This window comes from Squalius cephalus (assembly GCF_949319135.1).
Source record: "Squalius cephalus genome assembly, chromosome: 3".
Taxonomy (NCBI): domain Eukaryota; kingdom Metazoa; phylum Chordata; class Actinopteri; order Cypriniformes; family Leuciscidae; genus Squalius; species Squalius cephalus.
The window spans coordinates 8,240,305-8,261,824 of record NC_137124.1 but is presented as its reverse complement, the minus strand read 5'-3'; the positions used below and the strand labels follow the sequence as shown (position 1 = coordinate 8,261,824).

At 37.8% G+C, this 21,520-nt stretch overlaps 2 protein-coding genes across 2 annotated transcripts; both read left to right on the top strand.

Moving 5' to 3' along the window:
• Nucleotides 1-690: 690 nt before the first annotated feature.
• Nucleotides 691-6,248, top strand: LOC307155229 (leukocyte immunoglobulin-like receptor subfamily B member 2; the record flags this gene model as incomplete). Its single annotated transcript, XM_079865791.1, has 8 exons — nucleotides 691-836; nucleotides 1,994-2,160; nucleotides 3,701-3,955; nucleotides 4,239-4,535; nucleotides 4,898-5,146; nucleotides 5,255-5,527; nucleotides 5,970-6,071; nucleotides 6,182-6,248. 8 exons carry the CDS (start codon nucleotides 691-693, stop codon nucleotides 6,223-6,225), a joined length of 1,533 nt encoding a protein of 510 aa, XP_079721917.1. The 3' UTR covers nucleotides 6,226-6,248.
• Nucleotides 6,249-17,526: 11,278 nt separating this feature from the next.
• On the top strand, nucleotides 17,527-21,470 carry LOC307155228 (B-cell receptor CD22-like; the record flags this gene model as incomplete). Its single annotated transcript, XM_079865790.1, has 6 exons — nucleotides 17,527-17,557; nucleotides 19,439-19,474; nucleotides 19,994-20,245; nucleotides 20,353-20,693; nucleotides 21,080-21,196; nucleotides 21,438-21,470. 6 exons carry the CDS (start codon nucleotides 17,527-17,529, stop codon nucleotides 21,468-21,470), a joined length of 810 nt encoding a protein of 269 aa, XP_079721916.1.
• Between the last annotated feature and the right edge of the window lie 50 nt (nucleotides 21,471-21,520).

Here is a 21,520-nt window from a genome sequence, read left to right as displayed (position 1 = left end):
TTGCTAACTTTATTATTCATTGTATTTATTAAAGTTGAATGATTTATGGCATTTATTGGCACTATTATGTATAATTATTGACACCCTGGCTATGGCCGTATCCAGTGTTGTATGTTGTATACATGTTAACATATGTTATACATGTGTATATAGCCTGTTATAAGAGGATGCCAACTGAACGCAGTCAGTAAAAGTTCTTTGACAGTTTAATAAAAAAATTCTAAGAGCCATCGTAGAGAGCAATCCACTTTTCCACGTTACCGGAGACAAAAAAACCTGCATTCAGATGAGATGACACAGCACTGACATCACAACCAACGTATAAATGCATCATTGACTCTAAAGTTTTACGCTTGCCTATGTACATGCCAACGTAAAATTACGATCTCATTCACGAACAAATGTTACGTGTGACGTTTGCATAGGTATTTGCTTACCTAACAGCACATCATCCCTCACGGAAAGAAATGTCGTCTGATGTTTATATATGTATACAGCAACGTGCCATCGCATCACAAATGCAAATGAAATCCTAAATAGAGCAACGCTATTGGCTGTTGTGCGGTCTGACGCGACACCCGAACATATACTTCGTATTTACGCGTACAAACTGTGCGTGTTAATGCGTCCAAATTTCACGCGTTGCATATAATAGGTATTGTCCCCAACGGCGTTCCATACGGGTCTGTGATGCGACGTGCTGTGGTGAGACGTTGGAGTCACGCGTCAGTGGTGCGACGTGCTGTGATGCGACGTTGGAGTCACACGTTGGTTTCACCCGTCTGTGGTGCGGCGTACCCCTTCTGTCACGTAAAAGTACACGACTGTAGACTTCGGTAAGTTATCCGTGGCATTATCCACTCGCCATAAACGGGAGGGTTTTGCGTACCATATGAACGCGAAATGTGACTTTGGCGTGTAAATACTACGCCAAATGAAAATGAAAACTCGTGGTATAGATACGCAGTAGTAAGAGACTGGGTTGCGTCTATGGGTTGCGTATGCTCTTGTGGGTATAAAATGGCAATCGGATGCACATGACTGTGAAGTAGGTTTAGAAGGGTGCTCACCAGCGCCCCTGTGTGGTTGATATGACAAATTTACAAACTGTTTAATTCATAACATTTTATTAAAATAAAACAATTAATTGATTAACAGAATTAATTAACTAAATCCATATAATGATCACATGATGGGAACCCCTAAAAAGTTCTATTTATTAAGTGTCTGGCAGAACCCTTATAATGTTTCTTCTAAAGAGTGAACCAGAGATGTATTATAAAGTATTATATCCAGTGCAGTTTTATTGGTATTTCTACTTAAGTATAAATACTTTTGTTGACTTTTATTTCATAACATTTGAATTTTGAGACGTTTTTATCTGTTTTGCTTTAACCTCAGGATGCACACATGCATTATTACCTGTAACTTGCACCTAAAAAATAAACACGTTTGAGCTAAAGAAGCTGTCAGATGCTGTTAGACTCAATACTTAATTGAATCAGATATTTTGTGTCTATTTAATTCCTCTCTGTTGCTCTGACTCTCTTCTTTAAGTTCAGGAAGTGTTGAGTCTATAAGACTGGCTGTGTGTTTGATAGCGTGTCATTAATAGATCAGGATGGAGCTCAGTTCACTTCCTCTAATGATCTGTGAGTATTATTTTCTCATTTATGCATCAGTTGTGCATTTTGTATAATGTTGTAGTGAATCAGTGTTCATTCATCTTTTTAAGTATTCGGTCTGTTTTTTATTTATGCTGCTAATACTTTGAGTATCAAATCCATCAGTAGTTCATGACATCTGTGTGTGAAAGTGAAAAACACCAGATGTGCTGAATGAGATCAGTGTATTGATCATTACTGTGATTGTCGTTCAGTTTAGTTATGGTTCATGTGTGAATCAAACATGTTGTCATGTTCTGTAAAGTTGTCTTTGTTTTCTTAGATCTTCACTATCTACATTTAGTCTTTAATTGTGATGTGGATCTCAGAAACTCAGATGTTGATTTGATGTCAGGTTACAGTATTGTTCTGGAAACTCCTGGAGTTGTTGAAGAGTTTAGTAGTAGATGTATAGATGATGTTGTGAGATGGCTTGTGTTTCTGCGGTCTCAAACTCTGACCAGTGACGTTAATGACCACGATGATGCCACTTCCCGTATGAAGCACTGATGACATGGAAAATAAGATCTTCAGACTGTGGTTTCAGCTCTGTCATGACAGCATCAGCTAACTATTATTGAACATAGATGTTTTCTTCACTCTTCCTCTTTCACCCTCAATCTCTCCACTTATTGACTTATATCTGGAAGAATATATAGAGTTGATTTGATATAATAGAAATGGACATAGTTGAGCTGATGGAATAGAAAATGAAGCAAGTTCATACATAGAATTTTTAAAAACGATAAAGAAGTTAAGATTAAAATAGCATTTTCCTAGTTTTACATTGGTTGTACTATCTAAAATGGAGAGTGTACCAACTTACCCATACTTGAAAGTATCTATTTTTCTCAAAGAGAGATTTACAAACCTGTTATCTCTGCCTCAAGGATAAATTTGGGTCATTTGGATGTTTCATTATCATGTTAGTCTTATTTCTCTTCATAATAAAAGACCCATGTTGTCACCCTGACATCTGAGAATATACAAATTGAGGACAAAAGTTTTTCAATTCTCTTAACAGTTTTAAACTTCTGATATTTATGCAATTTGTTTATATGAAAGGTTTCAATTTTGCCATAATATTTTCTTGTGAATTTCCTCTTATTAAAACACCATTTAAATAGTTTTCTTAGTCTGTTCATTTTACAGACGGTTGCACAACATTGACATTATGGGGGTTTAAGATACCAAAACATAAAGTAATATTTATTATTTGAATATACTAAAAATTTATTCAAACTAAATATTTTTTATGGAAAAAAGTTATATGTCATAAATTTATCAAATTAAAAGGGAATAATGCACTTGGACCCAAAATTGTGCGCGTCATGTCATTGGCCGTAATGTAGTTTTTCTAAAGCATTTACTTCTGTAAGAACTCCATACTAACCCAACAACACAGTCTGTGTTTGTCTGAAAGGACCTTGTGAATTGGTGTAAAAAAAAAAAAAAAAAAAAAATAATAATTGCATATAATCAGCAGACAAATTAAGCCTTTTTTGGAGAGACTGATATTGTAAATCAATATTGTATTTTCTCCAGAATGAAGTTGTGAGGATGCAGCTGGTGTGTGTGTTGATTCTCCAGTTCTGCTCAACGCCACAACAGAGATCTCAGCATAAACACATGATCAGTGTTTATATCAGAATTATTTTTTACATGTCTTAGTAACATTTAAAAATATAAGCACACAAGTTTTCTGTTAATGAGCCTGTTTTATTATTTTTCTTCCACCGTATAACCATCATAAATTATTCAAATGCTGATTTAAACGCATTTATGTATGAAAATGAACGAAGCAACAACAAATAAATCAATGCAATTTGTCTCTTTTGATTTGTAGTGCTGATTTCAAACATCCAGCCTGGACAAACTCAAGGTGATTTATATATTTCCTCAAGTCTTCACACACATTACACAGTGGAACAGAAAGAGAAAGTGTTTAGCAGTGTGTCGAGTACAGTGAGAGTTTGTTGTTTATGTCACAGATGCTGCTCCATGTTTAATCTACATCTGTTTATGTGATGTTATAGAGAGACCAAAGGCTGTAGTGATTATAGAGCCTGACAAACATGAAACCGTCACTGTCCGATGTGAAATACCAGGAACTGAAGACGACTGGACATACAGCTGGTTTAGAGACGGATCATCTCAGTCCTTCAGCTCTGACAGAGAATTCAGCGCCAAAACTGGTGTATCTCAGATAAGCAGTGATGTCACCTGTAGAGGAGAGAGAAGTGATGGACAGAAGTCAGAGATCAGTGACTCTGTGACACTGATATTACCACGTGAGTCTGATCCTCTTCACCGCAGAAATCTGTTACACTGAGAAGTGATGACGTGATAAGAAGGGCTTTTATTTGCACAGAAGAAAAGAAGGTGGTTGTAAATAAAGTGAGGTTATTGTTCTCAGCGAGCAGGGCATGATGTTTCAAGAGGAACAGAGCTTTATTGAGATTTTAATTGTATTGCACAATTACTGGACAGCCGAGAAATACATTTTCATTATCTTCTTTTATCCACTTATCTTGGTTTCTTTTGGATGTTTTATCATAACTTCTGTTTGTTCAGTTCTTTCAGAGACACCTAAAGCTGTTCTGACTGTTCAGCCTAAACCATCACAGATATCCAGAGGAGAGACTGTCACTCTCTCATGTGACTTACAGGGGGAAGGATGGAGATACAGATGGAAGTGTGATGCTGATAGAAAGCACAACTTTAAAGATAAAGATGAAGATGATAAACAGCACGACTCTGAAGAGAAAGAGTTCAAGATCACAGCAGAGATCACACAGAAGTGCAGGTGTTGCGGCTGCAGAGGATCAGACTGCTCTTACTGGAGTGATGAAGTGACTCTGACTGTGTCGGGTGAGTGATCATCACTCATAGAAAGGATATTGCTTAAATTATATATGAAGAATTAATAAACTGCAACTTGTACTGCAAAAATGTACTAGTGAACATTTCTAGATGCTGCATGTTAGACAGACTGAACTGTGAGTTACAGTAGCATCCGATTTCACAAGCCATGTCTCTCAGGATCTGTATCTTTCTACATCTTCTTTATGCTCATGTTAGATCATAAAACAGCCATACAATTACATTACTCATAATGAGCTGAAGGGTGAGGTAAAATTAAGACGCATTAAGTGTAAATAATAGAAGCCATAAACATTGATAGATGATGACTGAAGGCTGTATATTAACACAAGATCATGAAATATTTACAGACAAACCCAGAGTAACTGTGAAGCCCCAGAGTTCAGTGTTCACTGGAGACACAGTTACTCTGATCTGTGACGTGAGACGCTTAACTGGACAGAGGATTATCTGGTACAAAGACTTCCAGAGAATAAAATCTGGTGATGAGACAGAAACACTGAGAGATGTGAGAGTCTCTGATGGAGGAGAGTACATTTGTGGTGTAATAAGAGAAAACTCCACAGCACAAGGTCATAGTGTCACGCTAACAGTCAGAGGTAATGTGCCAATCTGATTTAATAGTAACAATATTATTCAGATTAATGTCATCCATCAACAGTATCATGTTCTGTCAGTTAAATTAAACTTTAGTTAATGTCTCACAGAGAGACCCAAAGCTGTATTGCGTGTTCAGCCTGATGGACGAGTGTTCAGAGGAGAGACGGTCAATCTCACATGTGACATACAGGAGACAGACGTCACTAGCTGGACCTACAGCTGGAATAAAGATGATTCAGAGATTCATGTCAGTCAATCACAGGAATACAGGATCAGTTCAGTTAGTGAATCTCACACAGGCCAGTACAGCTGTAGTGGAAGAGAGACGCGAGGATCACGATACACACACACCAGTGATGAAGTTACACTGACGCTTTCAGGTGAGTGTGAGAATCTCCTTCACATCAATCTGATTCACATCCATGGAAATATTACCACTGAGATCAGTGTATCTTTTTATACTTCAACAAAACAAGTGCTATTAAAACTCTTTGAAATATGTGCATTAAAGAATAATTGTAATGCTTTTAAGTATGAATGATGAACAGTGACAGAGACATGATTGATGACTGTAAATAAATGTTGGTTTAAAAGTTGGATAATATTTGTCAAACTCCAAAATAGCAGTCAGTGAGCAAAGATTCAAATCAATGGCTTCACTGAGACCTACATGACAATAATATTTTTTAATCGCAAGATTTAAAAGTTAAAGAAGAAAAGTCAAATCTGGTGGCACTAGAGAGTACCTTATTATTTATTATAGATTAGAAAATCTAACAAGTTTTGATGATGATGAAATGATTTGGTTGTTTAATTTTTCAGGTCCAGTTCTCTCAGTTCTCAAACTGCTCAGTTTTCTACTGGCAGCTTCTACATATCTGCTCGTGACCATCATTATAGGAGTCAAATGCTACAGAGCTCATGGTGAGATTCTCTCTTTCTCTCTCTGATCTGTTATCCCACAGATTAATTTAACCAGATCTACCATCACTATGAATAATTAACCCTTATTCCACATCTCGTGTGTTTTACAGCTCAGTCTGATGAGATCAATCAACATGCTGTAACAGAGGAGTGAAAGTCAGCTGTCCTGATGAATGAATCCCATTCGGTCTCTCTTTTTTTCAACATTATTTAGTTATATTCATAATGTGTCTGAATTTGACATACTTAAGGCCTAAATGAACTCTGCCTGAGCTACTACAGCTTCACTAATCGTATCTGTCATATTTTTTTTTCTTTATTTCTGTTTTGAATATGTTGAAGTAAATTGTCAAGTGTTTATCCTCATTGTTTGCCAAAATGATTTTGTAATTAATATGAAGGTATCATTTTAGTCTTTATTTGTTTCACTATGTCTTGAATTTCTGCTTTATTTAATAAAGAAGCATACATCTTCAACAAATAGTGGAGAAGCTCAAATATCTTCAAAAAGCATCACTGATGTCGGTGTTGGGAAAGTGACACAAAAAGAAGTTAAAGTCACTGGTTTTGGGTCACAGAGTGCTTGTGCTGGTCATTGTGGTAAAAAAAAAAAAAAAAAGATATATATAATATTTGTTTTATGGTGACCACACCTTCTACCTTATTTTTATTTATTCTCAGGTTAAGGTAAAGTAAGTCGAATTCGTTATAAATAATAAGTATTTGAATGTCCATACTCACAACTTAGAAGAAAAACTTCTCCGTGGTTTAGTTCAGCTCAACTCTCTCACAATGCAGAGACTTGTGGCAAGTTGGTTCTTTTTATATCAATTATTAGTAGTTTATTATTACAATAATAATTGTTTTACATATATCGAAAGTCAAAGTAAAGTTCAAGAGTTGTCAGTTCACAAGCTTCGCCAGCAGGTGTCAGGCTTGGATCATCAAACAAGGGAGAGGCCGTCTTCCTTCACAGCGTCTGCCTCTCATATGTCTCACTGTACTTTTTTATAATTCATTTCATCACACCCCTTCATTACATTTTCAATCACATATAGACAATTTATCCAATCCCAGGTCTGGAGCAATTGTCAACTCCTTCAGTCTTTTTACAACTTCCATAAAAGACGCCTTCCTTTGCCTTGTTTTCCTCTTACGAGCTCGGGCCCTCCACCGTCTTCTCTTCTTGGTCTAGAATACAACAACCAGGTAATACTTTTTTCTTCCATTTCACTAAATATATGCTTTCTAATACATTGTATTATTTCTATCTTAGCCTATTATTTCCTTTAATAAATGCTCAAAACACAGGATACATTTTCCTTTATTCAAAGATTTCCCTTATAAGTAATCTTTTACAATGTTTTCCTTTATATAAAGATTTCCCTTATAAGAAATCTTTTACAGTGTTTATATGGGTCATAAAAGAACAAATTGCATGTTTCACACAACAATATATATATATATATATATATATATATTTCACGAGTTCACATCTACATATAATTAATACAATAAGTTTATGCGTATTTGGCGTGCTGTCCGGGGGGAGGGCTCCGAGCTCGGAGTTAGGCCCAAACCCAAAGTACTCCCCCCAGTTAGTAAGTGTAGATGGAACTGGAAGTGAGGAGATGGGGTGGAGGAGGGATGCTGACAAACTTTCAATGAACAGAGATAGGTCTGCTGTGAATTTATACTCTGTCATTGAGTTGATTACTGATTAATCTCCAGCTGTGCATAATTTGGTTAATTATCTGAACCTGCTCCTCCCGAACTTTGTTAAATAAAACCTCATTTCACGAGTTCACATCTACATATAATTAATACAATAAGTTTATGCGTATTTGGCGTGCTGTCCGGGGGGAGGGCTCCGAGCTCGGAGTTAGGCCCGAACCCAAAGTTCTCCCCCCATAAAAGCCAGGTGAGCGCAGGACAGCAATCGTAAAATGATGTGCAATTAATTCCCCCAAAAAGTGCAGGGCATGAGAAGGTACTTACTAAAACGAGCTTGACTGTTCGACCGGGAGGGCTCTCGCGACATCCGACGGGAACTTGGATGCTCACGGCATCGGACGGATAAGCCCATTCGGCAGTTGGACTGTCAACTCGATGACGCAAGATTTTTACGAGCGTGATTTGAGAAAGCGTTTAGCCATTCAACTGGGAGGGCCCTCGCAGCGTCCGACGGGAACTTGGATGCTCACGGCATCGGATGGGTAGGCCTCGCCAGCGGAAGGGAGGGCGCCCGCTGGACTCTGTCGGGGGGCTCGACCGGCGCTTCGAAGGGGGCTGGGACATGGGAACAGAACCCTCGCGGCCCGACGAATGGGGAGCCCACACAGCGACACGAGCGCGGCCGTCCCATGATGACTAAGACGGGCAGACTCTCACTGCGATTCGAACGGAAGGGCTCGATCAGCGCTTCGGAAGGGGGACAGAGCCCGGCCCTTGAACGAGGAGCCATTACGTGTGCGAACGGGGGAGCCTGCCATTGTTTGTAAAAAAAATATACGCTGTATTGTAGATGTTTATTGTATCGAGCTTGAACGCAGCGAACCAAATGATACTGGAAGTGGGTTGGAACTTGGTACTGGTACTGAGAGTGACGATGGATTGAGCGCAGCAGGTGATGGAAATGAATGATTTAATTATGGCTTGGTGAGCGTTTTGATGTGGAAGCGGCTGGATCTGATGTAGGTTTTGAACGCTTCTGATGTGGGCCGAGTAGGGATTTGAACATTGAACGTTTATACTGCAGTAAATCAAACGAGAGTGGTACAGTTGGATGGGGGTTGGCGGATTGAAAATATAAACGAAGTGACCTTTGCTTGATCAGTTTACTACTTGTTTAATGAAGAAAATATGGTTTCGATATCTACGATCTGTAAATCTGAGATTGAAGGATAGGTATTTGAGTCGACGTTAGATGTGATAGTCAATTGAAGACAGTTAGGACAGACGTGCTTCCAGTGTGCAGAAGGAGTTGGTGGAATGGAAGTGTTGGAATACATTTGGTGAGTATGTCAATTGCAACGATTGACTGGTATCCGGACGAGTGGGATAAGTTCTTGAACCCTTTAATGAGAAGGGATGTTTGAGATTTATTTATGGCGGGGGCAGGCTTACCGTAGACTAATTTATTGAAAACTGAATGCTGGTTAGATAGCTCTATTAAGCTTTTTATGCTTCTGACACCAACGTCCTGAATTTCTGGAAAGAGTAATGGGAGAGAGTCAGCGATTTGATTTTGTGCTCCTGGAACGAGTTTGGCAGTTGTTACAAACTAATCAAGCGGAGTTCCAGATGAGGCATCTGAGGAGTGGCAATTAACACGGGTGAGTAAGAATGACCTTTGTTGATGCAATGCATAGTTTAGTTTGTCGCGATGGACCAGGATTCTGTTAGTTGACCACTTTCCCCCCTGAGAAAGCAGTGACGACGATTGGAAGGAGCTGTCAACAGCTTAAATCGAGGGGGGGAGAGATGTAATCGAAGAAAAAGGTTAAGCCATTCCACTGATTAGAGTAAGTTATACATAAACTTAAGGCGAGGAGGTGCGTGATGACAGGGCGGCCTTGCTGAATTATGTGTATAGCATGGTTTAGGTGGCCGAGCGGCGAGAAGAATTCGCGTTTGGAATTATTTGGGCAGTCTATGAGGTTGGACGGAAGGACTTTCTCCGCTGTGAGACCGATGCTTGCAGAGAAGAGAAAACATAGATGCATGCATTGTCCGCTGGGAGACCAATGCTCGCTGGACAGAGAAGAGAAAACTTAGATGCATGCTACAGCACATCCTCTGGGAGACCGAAGCTCGCTGAACGGAGAAAGGCTGTAGCAGAAGATGAGATTAGCCGGAGAAACAGTTCTCCTGCTGGAGCAGACACATCCCTGCTAGCAGTAGAGAAAATGAACTGGAGTAACAAATCCTGTGGGAGCAAAGAAAACCTCACTGCCATGGCAGTAGAGAATTAGCCAGAGAAACAGAGCTTGCGGGAGCATAGGAGACATCACTACTGCGGCAGGGGAGAAAGTAGCTAGAGTAACAAATCCTGAGGGAGCAAAGGAACCTCATTGCTGTGGCAGTAGAGAATTAGCCGGAGAAACAGTTCCTGCAGGAGCAGAGGAGACATTGCTGCTGCGGCAGGGGAGAAAATAGCCAGTAACCCATGAGAGCGAAGGAAAACCTTACTGCTGTAGCAGTAGAGAATTAGCCAGAGAAACAGAGCTCTTGCGGGAGCAGGAGACAGCCTTGTTACAGCAGTATAGAAAATTAGTCAGAGAAATAGAGTTCCTGCGGGATCAGAGGAGACATCACTGCAGTGGCAGCAAACAAGATTAGCTAAAGAAACAGGGTTCCTGCGGGAGCAGAGGAGACATCAGTGCTGTGGCAGTGGAGAAAATAGCCGGAGTAACAGAAAACCTGTGGGAGCAGAGGAAACATCCCTGCTGTGGCAGTGGAAAATTAGCGGGAGAAACAGTTCCTGCGGGAGCAGAGGAGACAACACTGCTGTGGCAGTGGAGAAAATAGCCGGAGTAACAGAAAACCTGCGGGAGCAGAGGAGACATCACTGCTGAAGCAGTAGAGAATTAGCTGCATCCAGGCGCTGTCCACGCTGCTGAGAACAATGTTTAGATGAATATGTAAATATGTGCTGCATGCTTTCCTCTCAGTAACAAAATAAACTGCTAAAATGACAGTGGTGAGAAAGTAGCAGTTAAGAAAGCATCTGTTTATTGTGGATATGTTTGGACCATCTCTGCAATTCACTGGCATCATGTCGACAGATGAGGTAAGTAAAATTACACTGTTATGATAGTTTGATTATAAAGTAAATTTGAGACCAGGCATAGACTATATAGATCTGGCTATATGAGACTATAGTTTTCAATTAATTCCTTTTCTTTGCATGACACATTGACATTACCATACATAATAGGGGCTTTCGCACTGCAGGAACCTTTTCATAGTTCCTAGAACTATTGGCGAAAGTACCCGGATGTCGGCGCATTCGCACCGCAGGAACTAGGAACAATTTTAGTTCTAGGAACTCTTTTGGAGGAACTAATTTAGCTCCTCCTTCAGAGTAGGGTCTAAACCAGCACTATAGGAACTATCAGTGACGTTAGTGTACGTGGATTGGAGAAACAGTCCCTGCAGGAGCAGAGGAGACGTCACAGCTGTGGCAGGGGAGAAAAATAGCGAGAGAAACGGAAATCCTGTGGGAGCAGAGGAGACACTGCAGTGGCAGTAAACAAGATTAGCTAAGGGAACAGAGCTCCTGCGGGAGCAGAGGAGACATCACTGTTGCGGCAATGGAGGAAAAGCCGGAGTAAGATAAAACCTGTGGTAGCAGAAGAAAACATCACTGCTGCGGCAATGGAGCAAATAGCCAGAGTTACAGAGAACCTGTGGGAGCAGAGGAAACATCACTGCTGTGGCAGAGGAAAAAAAATAACCAGACTCACATGAAACCAGGAAATGAGCTCCTGCAGTGTGTGGATGAGCAAATGGAGGAGGAGAGTGGGGCTTGGAGAGCCGATGGTCATCTTTTTGTGCGTTAATCTAAGACGCGATGGAGAGGAAGTTAGAGATGAAATCGTTGCAGGATTATGCGTTTCTGTTGTTTAAGTGACCGAGCACAGATATCAGTTTGCTTAGAACAATATTGACTGTCTGAGAGGTGGATGAGATCCGAAAGTCCTATTTGTTTATTTATATAATGGAGATCAACTGTGTTCAAATTAATGGCCAGGATTTGATGAGGCTGAACCCATGGTTTTAACCTGCGTTTGGAATCCAGAGCTTAGCCAAACTGCAGGGCTGAAAGATCAATTATTGAACGTTTGATGATTAACAACGTCAAAGTACACTCTGATTTCGATAACGATTGTTCGTTTATCTGTTGCTGGTTTCTAAGGAGACAGCTTACGTAAAAGACGACGCTTTGCATAAATTTAGTTTAGGCACTTTGTGTTTGTTTAATTTTGTTTCATTTAAGGATCACTAAACTATTGGTGTGAAGCACATTGCTTGTAACCATGTATAAAAACATTTATGCTATAACTAAGTTTCTACGCGATTTATGCAGATGAATTGCAGGACATAGTTAACGATATAAGTTAGGTTAAAGATTCTGAGCGCATGCGTTCAGCACGTAATGCACGAGGCCGCGAGCTACTGTGCTTGTGAGTTTTAGCCACAAGAAAGCAGCGCGTTAATGACATAAAATAATTTGGACCGACACCATTTAAAAACGTGTTCCCCTCGTTATAACTGAACAACTGAATGCAATGCGAAATTTAACCACGGAGCGGAGCGCTCGCCGAGTTCAGCCAACGGGGTTGAGAGCGTCTGGCTGGCCGACCGGTACTGAATCTGCGGCGCTGCTCTTTAACCCCTTAAACCCTAAGCGTCCCGCCGGCGGGACGGCACCCCATGAAAAAAATTCATAATCAAATTACTAAGCAACCACTGAATGATATGATACAAAATAGGTATCATTTTAAAGCTTAGAATCTCAGAATCTTTTCAATGCACCTATACATTTTATTCAACTCCTAAAAGGTGCTGAGTTATTCCTTTAGAACGGATTATACCGCCGGAGGGCGCCCCCTAGCTATGGAAAAAATTAATTGTCATATTTTTCAAAACTACTGCATTGATCAACACAAAATAGGCATCATTTGAAAGCTTAGAGTCTAAACTTTACAATGAATGTAGCCATTATGATTATCTCCAAAGTAGTGCTGAGTTATTTGCTGATAAAATGATTTTTTTTTAATACATAATTTATGAGGAAGAGGAAATTATTATGTACTGCAATGTGTCAAAAACATCATACTGCTCAGATAGTCATGTGTCATATGTCATTTGAAAGGTCTCAATGAGTAGAATACAACAAGCATAATTGTTTCAGGCTTTTACTAAACTTGAGCAAGGTTTTTGTAAAATAAGCCCCTCAAGAGACCCATGGGTAAACCATATATGGATGCTGAATTTTAGACACATTTCCGCTTGTAACTTCATGAAACATGCTCCGATTGTGGAAAATGACACATCATTATTTACAGCAGATGCTTACAATTAAAATGAGTCCAAACTCAACGTAATCCATCACTCAGAGCTAAAGATATTCCTCATGGAGTTCTAATTCACAAAAAATACACAAACGCACGTAGCCAAGCGAGGTAGCTTAGACTTGGCCTTTTTACTCGTATCTTCATGAAACATACATCGATCATGAAAAATGACACATCGTTATTTACAGCAGGAACTCATGATTAAGACGAGCCCAAACTCATCAGTCAGATCTAAAGATATTCTTCATGGAGTTCTAACACAGAAAATACCAAAGACGTACCTAGCCAAATATATACTCATGAAGCACTCGCGTTTGGTTTTTACTTATAACTTCACGAAGCATGCACATATCGTAGAAAAATGCACATCATTATTTTCAGCAGACTCTCACGATTAAAAAGAGCCCAAACTCAGCATAATCCATCACTCATATCTAAAGTTATGCCTCGTGGAGTTGTAACACAAATGCGCACATAGATCTTTATTATAGATGTAGCACTTATGTCGCGTTCTAACTCATAACTCAATGAAGCATGCATCAATTGTGGAAAATGGCACATCATTATTTACAGCAGAATGTTACGATTAAAAAGAGCCCAAACACACCATAATCCATCACTCAGGTCTAAAGATATTCCTTATAGCGTTCTGACACAAAAAAATACCAGAGGCGCACCTATGAAGTAGCAATAGCAGTGATGCTATGTTGTTTTGATGTGACGTTTCAGCTCATAACTCAATGAAACATGCATAGATATTGAAAAATCGAACATCTTTATTGACAACAGATTCTCACGATTACAAAGAGCCCACACACAACAGAATCCATTGCTTTGATCACGAGATATTCCTCATGAAGTAATGCATACTTGGATAAAAAACAAGTCTCTCATCCTTCTGGGGAGCAAAGTGTTTTCCAATTTTCCCGGAACCGTCCGTGCTCTTTTTCAAACGTGGAATAACACAAAATATGTATCATTTTAAAGCTTAGAATCTCAGCTTTTTAAAGAATCTAACCACTTCGATCAACTCTGAACGAGTGCTGACTAGTCTCTCTAAACCGGAGTGTACCGCCCGCGTGCGCCACCCATGGCGCCCCCTAGCTGCGAAAATATTCATTATCATATTTTTCAAAAATATTGCCTTGATTCAAACAAAATTGGTGTCATTTGAAACCTTAGAGTCTGAACTTTACAGTGAATGTAGCCTATTTGAAAAACTCAAGTATTGCTGAGTTATTTGCTGATAAAGATATAAAAAAAAATTCATAATCTATAAAATACTTTTTTGTACTATGTACTGCAATGTGTCAAAAACATCATACATCTCACGAAACATTCAAAAATCGTTGAAAATGGCACTTCATTTTTTACAGCATATTCATACAATTAAAATGAGCCCAAAATTTACTTTATCTATTGCTTTTATGACAAGATATTCTTCATGGTGAAACACTATAAAAAATGCCCATGAGGGGGCGTCAAGGTCTCAACAAAAATGCTATCTTGGTTCCAAAGGCTGTAACGTTTGATTACGTTAGATGCAGCTCATATGTAGAGGGACTTCCCCAAAAAAGAATTTTCCTCCTACCTTATTTCCTTATTTAAGAAAGATATGCATTATCATTATAAAAATTATATTTATTTTTTGTCTTTTATCAGCAGTTTCTCGGCAGAAGAATGTCCAAATGTAATTTAATTTATATTTTCAAAAAATGTGAAAAGTGTTCTTTCAAACGATACCTACCTTTTGACTCTCCTTGCTATAGTTTTGAAGTTATGAGTCTTTAGTTTTGTGTATGTCACTCAGAAAACTCTTTTTTTTAATTGCTTTCCAAATGTGTGAGGACTAAACAAAAAGGCTACCTTTGTTCCAAATGCTGTAACTTTTGAGTACTTTATGCGATCACCACAAAATTTGATTCAGATGCAGCTCACATTTAGGGGTACTTCCCCAAAAAAGAAAATTTGTGCTACCATATTTCCGAAACGCGAGCGTGGTGCTTTGCAGTCCTTATGACCATTCTCCATGGCAGGAAAAAACGTTACTTGAATGATCTGGTTTAGAAAAAATGCGGAAGAAGTTTGCTGGTATTTCGCCTGTGGTGGCAAGGACCCGTTTATTTGGCTTGACGCCCGCAATATAATACCCGAGGATTCTGGCAGATATTCCAAAAGGACGGAAAATTCCTTCATCGGATGGGAGAGCTTGGTTCGGGGAAGATAGGGCGCAGCCAAATGCTGACAAACTTTCAATGAACAGAGATAGGTCTGCTGTGAATTTATACTCTGTCATTGAGTTGATTACTGATTAATCTCCAGCTGTGCATAATTTGGTTAATTATCTGAACCTGCTCCTCCCGAACTTTGTTAAATAAAACCTCATATATATATATATATATATATATATATATATATATATATATATATATATATATATATATATATCTGCCAGTACATTATATTCAGTGCTGAGTAGTAACTTCTTTTATACTACAGGGCTGTTGAATGCTTGAATCTGATTGGTTGAAGAACGTTCTAAGGTGTGCATTATTTTCAGGGAAACGCACAGCTAAAGTAGTTCCAGGCAGGTCTTGACCGCATTACAGTTCCATATCACTTCGCGTAGTCAACTGTAATAACGGAAAATAGGATACAATTCAAAACAAGAAAAAACATGCAGCCGCATGCGCTTGATCTGGAATTTTCAATGTCTAGCTTCACAATCAATGGAAACATGCAGTTTAATTTTAATATATAAAGTATATAGTCCTAGGCTATCTATAATCAATAGAAAATTAAACTGAATATAGGCTAAATAAATGGATAGTCCTGCAGCACGGATTTTTAGATAATATATAACAAATAAATAATTATTGATAGGCCTACTTGTTAAAATGACTTTGTGTTTCATTTATTTGGCTAGTCTACTGTCATCTGTCAATAATATAAAAAAGAATGAACAAATTAATTATAACGAATTGAATTAATAAATAAATAATAATATTGACGCACATGCTTTTCTGTCTCATTATTGCAACATCTCTCTCTAATAACTGCTGCATTAATAACTGCATAAAGTCGGGGACACACTTTAAGGCCGGTTATGATGTAATTTGATACTTATGACTGATCATGCCCAAACGCGTGTTCAGCGCGTTCAGTCTGTGTTCAAAATCGGTGTTTAAAATCTGCTGCAGTCGATGAAAACAGTCATATGTGTCAGCTAGTCGTGTGTCCCAGCATTAGTCTGCTATCAGTGGCTCAAACCTCCGTTACTAACTCTAAAATTACGTTTTGGAATTAGCAACAGAGACATTGGATTAGATGCGTAAGAAATTAGTCCTACATACAAGAGCGTTTTAATGACAAAACTTTACAAACGTCTTGAAATACATAATCTGAACAATGTTTCGAGGTGTGGTAACTGTAGTATAAGCGGAATAATTGACTTCAGGCCGTTGAATTATTAGAAAAATAATGCACACCCGAGGTGTAACGGCCACTCCGCTTCGCGTCGTGACCGCATTACCACCTCGGGTGTGCATTATTTTTCTAATAATTCAACGGCCTGTCGTCAATTATTCCTTACATAGATCATATTATGTTTTAAAATACTTGTAATCAGACTACAGTTACTTTTTTATTCATTACATGAGTACATTAACAGTGATTAACAGTGATTTTGACGTAAAACTAGACAAAAGATGTATTTATTTTATTTGAACTGAACTATACGAGTGATTTTGAGTTAGTTTTGAGTGTTTTCATTGTGGACACGGCGATGACACGGACTGAGCTCATGTATAAAAAAAAAATAAAAAAAAATCCAGTGATGACAAATTTACAAACTGTTTAATTCATAACATTTTATTAAAATAAAACAATTAATTGATTAACAGAATTAATGAACTAAATCCATATAATGATCACATGATGGGAACCCCTAAAAAGTTCTATTTATTAAGTGTCTGGCAGAACCCTTATAATGTTTCTTCTAAAGAGTGAACCAGAGATGTATTAAAGTATTATATCCAGTGCAGTTTTATTGGTATTTCTACTTAAGTATAAATATTTTTGTTGACTTTTATTTCATAACATTTAAATTTTGAGGCGTTTTTTATCTGTTTTGCTTTAACCTCAGGATGCACACATGCATTATTACCTGTAACTTTCACCTAAAAAAAAAAAAAAAAACACACGTTTGAGCTAAAGAAGCTGTCAGATGCTGTTAGACTCAATACTTAATCGAATCAGATATTTTGTGTCTATTTAATTCCTCTCTGTTGCTCTGACTCTCTTCTTTAAGTGCAGGAAGTGTTGAGTCTATAAGACTGACTGTGTGTTTGACAGCGTGTCATTAATAGATCAGGATGGAGCTCAGTTCACTTCCTCTAATGATCTGTGAGTATTATTTTCTAATTTATGCATCAGTTGTGCATTTTGTATAATTATGTAATGAATCAGTGTCCATTCATCTTTTTAAGTATTCGGTCTGTTTTTTATTTATGCTGCTAATACTTTGAGCATCAAATCCATCAGTAGTTCATGACATCTGTGTGTGAAAGTGAAAAACACCTGATGTGCTGAATGAGATCAGTGTATTGATCATTACTGTGATTGTAGTTCAGTTTAGTTATGGTTCATGTGTGAATCAAACATGTTGTCATGTTCTGTAAAGTTGTCTGTTTTCTTCAATAGATCTTCACTATCTACATTTAGTCTTTACTTGTGATGGGGATCTCAGAAACTCAGATGTTGATTTGATGTCAGGTTTTGTTGTTCTGGAAACTCCTGGAGTTGTTCAAGAGTTTAGTAGTAGATGTATAGATGATGTTGTGAGATGGCTTGCGTTTCTTCAGTCTCAAACTCTGACCAGTGACGTTAATGACCACGATGATGCCACTTACCATATATGAAGCAATGATGGCATGGAAAATAAGATCTTCAGACTGTGGTTTCAGCTCTGTCATGACAGCATCAGCGAACTATTCTTGAACAGATGTTTTCTTCACTCTTCCTCTTTCACCCTCAATCTCTCCACTTATTGACTTATATAGATCTGGAAGAATATATAGAGTTGATTTGATATAATAGAAATGAACAAAGTTGAGCTGATGGAATAGAAAATGAAGCAAGTTCATACATATATACATACATATATACATAATGAAGAAGTTAAGATTAAAATAGCATTTTCCTAGTTTTACATTGGTTGTACTATCTAAAATGGAGAGTGTACCAACTTACCCATACTTGAAAGTATCTATTTTTCTCAAAGAGAGATTTACAAACCTGTTATCTCTGCCTCAAGGATAAATTGGGGTCATTTGGATGTTTCATTATCATGTTAGTCTTATTTCTCTTCATAATAAAAGACCCATGTTGTCACCCTGACATCTGAGAATATACAAATCCTGGACAAAAGTTTTTCAATTCTCTTAACAGTTTTAAACTTCTGATATTTATGCAAGTTGTTTATATGAAAGGTTTCAATTTTGCCATAATATTTTCTTGTGAATTTCCTCTTATTAAAACACCATTTTAAATAGTTTTCTTAGTCTGTTCATTTTTACGGACGGTTGCTCAACATTGACATTTTGGGGGTTTAAGATACCAAAACATAAAGTAATATTTATTATTTGAATATACTAAAAATTTATTCAAACTAAATATTTTTTATGGAAAAAAGTTATATGTCATAAATTTATCAAATTAAAAGGGAATAATGCACTTGGACACAAAATTGTGCGCGTCATGTCATTGACCCTAATGTAGTTTTTCTAAAGCATTTACTTCTGTAAGAACTCCATACTAACCCAACAACACAGTCTGTGTTTGTCTGAAAGGACATTGTGAATTGGTGTAAAAAAAAAAAAAAATCTAATAATAATAATAATAATAATTGCATTTAATCAGCAGACAAATTAAGCCTTTTTTGGAGAGACTGATATTGTAAATCAATATTGTATTTTCTCCAGAATGAAGTTGTGAGGATGCAGCTGGTGTGTGTGTTGATTCTCCAGTTCTGCTCAACGCCACAACAGAGATCTCAGCATAAACACATGATCAGTGTTTATATCAGAATAGTTTATTTTTACATGTCTTAGTAACATTTAAAAATATAAGCACACAAGTATTCTGTTAATGAGGCTGTTTTATTATTTTTCTTCCACCGTATAACCATCATAAATTATTCAAATACTGATTTAAATGCATTTATGTATGAAAATTAATGAGGCAATAACAAATAAATCAATGCAATTTGTCTCTTTTGATTTGTAGTGCTGATTTCAAACATCCAGCATGGACAAACTCAAGGTGATTTATATATTTCCTCAAGTCTTCACACACATTACACAGTGGAACAGAAACAGAAAGTGTTTAGCAGTGTCGAGTACAGTGAGAGTTTGTTGTTTATGTCACAGATGCTGCTCCATGTTTAATCTACATCTGTTTATGTGATGTTATAGAGAGACCAAAGGTTATGATTATAGAGCCTGACAAACATGAAATGATTAATGTTTTAGTTTTTTGTAAAAATGGTATTACAAAAGTATTTTTTAAATTATAGTTCTAAGATCAATTTATTAAAAAAGGATCATCTGATTCTTTGAAGCACTGGATTTGTCTTCATGTACTTTCATTCTGAGAGTTTAAAGTTTAAATGAACCTCTTGTGTTTGATGAACTTAAAACAGCATAAAATTACATTACTCACAAGAACAGAGAAAAGTATTAAAAAAGTATATTAATTATAACTATTATAAATGATAGAAAACATAGTGATAGATGATGACAGAAGGCTGTATATTAACACAAGATCATGAAATATTTACAGACAAACTCAGAGTAACTGTGAAGCCCCAGAGTTCAGTGTTCACTGGAGACACAGTTACTCTGAGATGTGACGTGGGACTCTCAACTGGACGGAGGATTATCTGGTACAAAGACTTCCAGAGAATAAAATCTGGTTATGAAACAGAAACACTGAGAGATGTGAGAGTCTCTGATGGAGGAGAGTACAAGTGTGGTGTAATAAGAGAAAACAACTCCACAGCACAAGGTCATAGAGTCACGCTAACAGTCAGAGGTAATGTGGCAATCTGATTTAATAAGAGTAATATTATGAAAATGAATGTCATCCATCAACAGTATCATGTTCTGCCAGTTAAATTAAACACAGTTCATTTCTCACAGAGAGACCCAAAGCTGTATTGCGTGTTCAGCCTGATGGACGAGTGTTCAGAGGAGAGACGGTCACTCTCACATGTGACATACAGGAGACAGACGTCACTAGCTGGACCTACAGCTGGAATAAAGATGATTCAGAGATTCATGTCAGTCAATCACAGGAATACAGGATCAGTTCAGTTAGTGAATCTCACACAGGTCATTACAGCTGTAGTGGAAGAGAGACGCGAGGATCACGATACACACACACCAGTGATGAAGTTACACTGACGCTTTCAGGTGAGTGTGAGAATCTCCTTCACATCAATCTGATTCACATCCATGGAAATATTACCACTGAGATCAGTGTATCTTTTTTATACTTCAACAAAACAAAGTACTTTTAAAACACTTATAAAGACCAAAATGAAAGGAGCATGTGGCATAATATGTGAATTGAAGAATAATTGTATGATGCTTTTAAGTATAAAATATGTTGGATAAAATTAGTCAAACTCCAAAATAACAGTCAGTGAGCAGAAATACAAATCAATGGCTTCACTGAGACCTACATGACACAAGAATGTTGTAATCGAAAGGGTTAAAAGTAAAAAAAACATATATATACACACACATGAAGAAAAGTAAAATCTGAGCAGTTGGTGGCACTAGACTAGACGGTACATTATTTTTTATTATAGATGAGGAAATCCATTTGATGATGATGAAATGATTTGGTTGTTTAATTTTTCAGGTTCAGAAGCTCCATTGCCAGTTCTCTCAGTTCTCAAACTGCTCAGTTTTCTACTGGCAGCTTCTCCATATCTGCTCGTGTCCGTCATTGTGTGAGTCAAATGCTACAGAGCTCATGGTGAGATTCTCTCTCTCTCTGGGGTGCGTTTCCCGAAAGCATCGTTGGCCAACTATGGTCGCAAGTTCATCGCAATGTCCATTGAACTCTATTGGTAACGACGGAACTTGCGACCATAGTTGGCCAACGATGCTTTCGGGAAACGCACCCCTGATCTGTTCTCCCACAGATTAATTTAACCAGATCGATTATCGTTATGAATAATTAGAATGTAATTTTTTCAATATTTTGTGTTTTACAGCTCAGTCTGATGAGATCAGTCAATATGCCGTAACAGAGGAGTGAAAGTCGGCTGTCCTGATGAATGAATCCCATTCTGTTTTT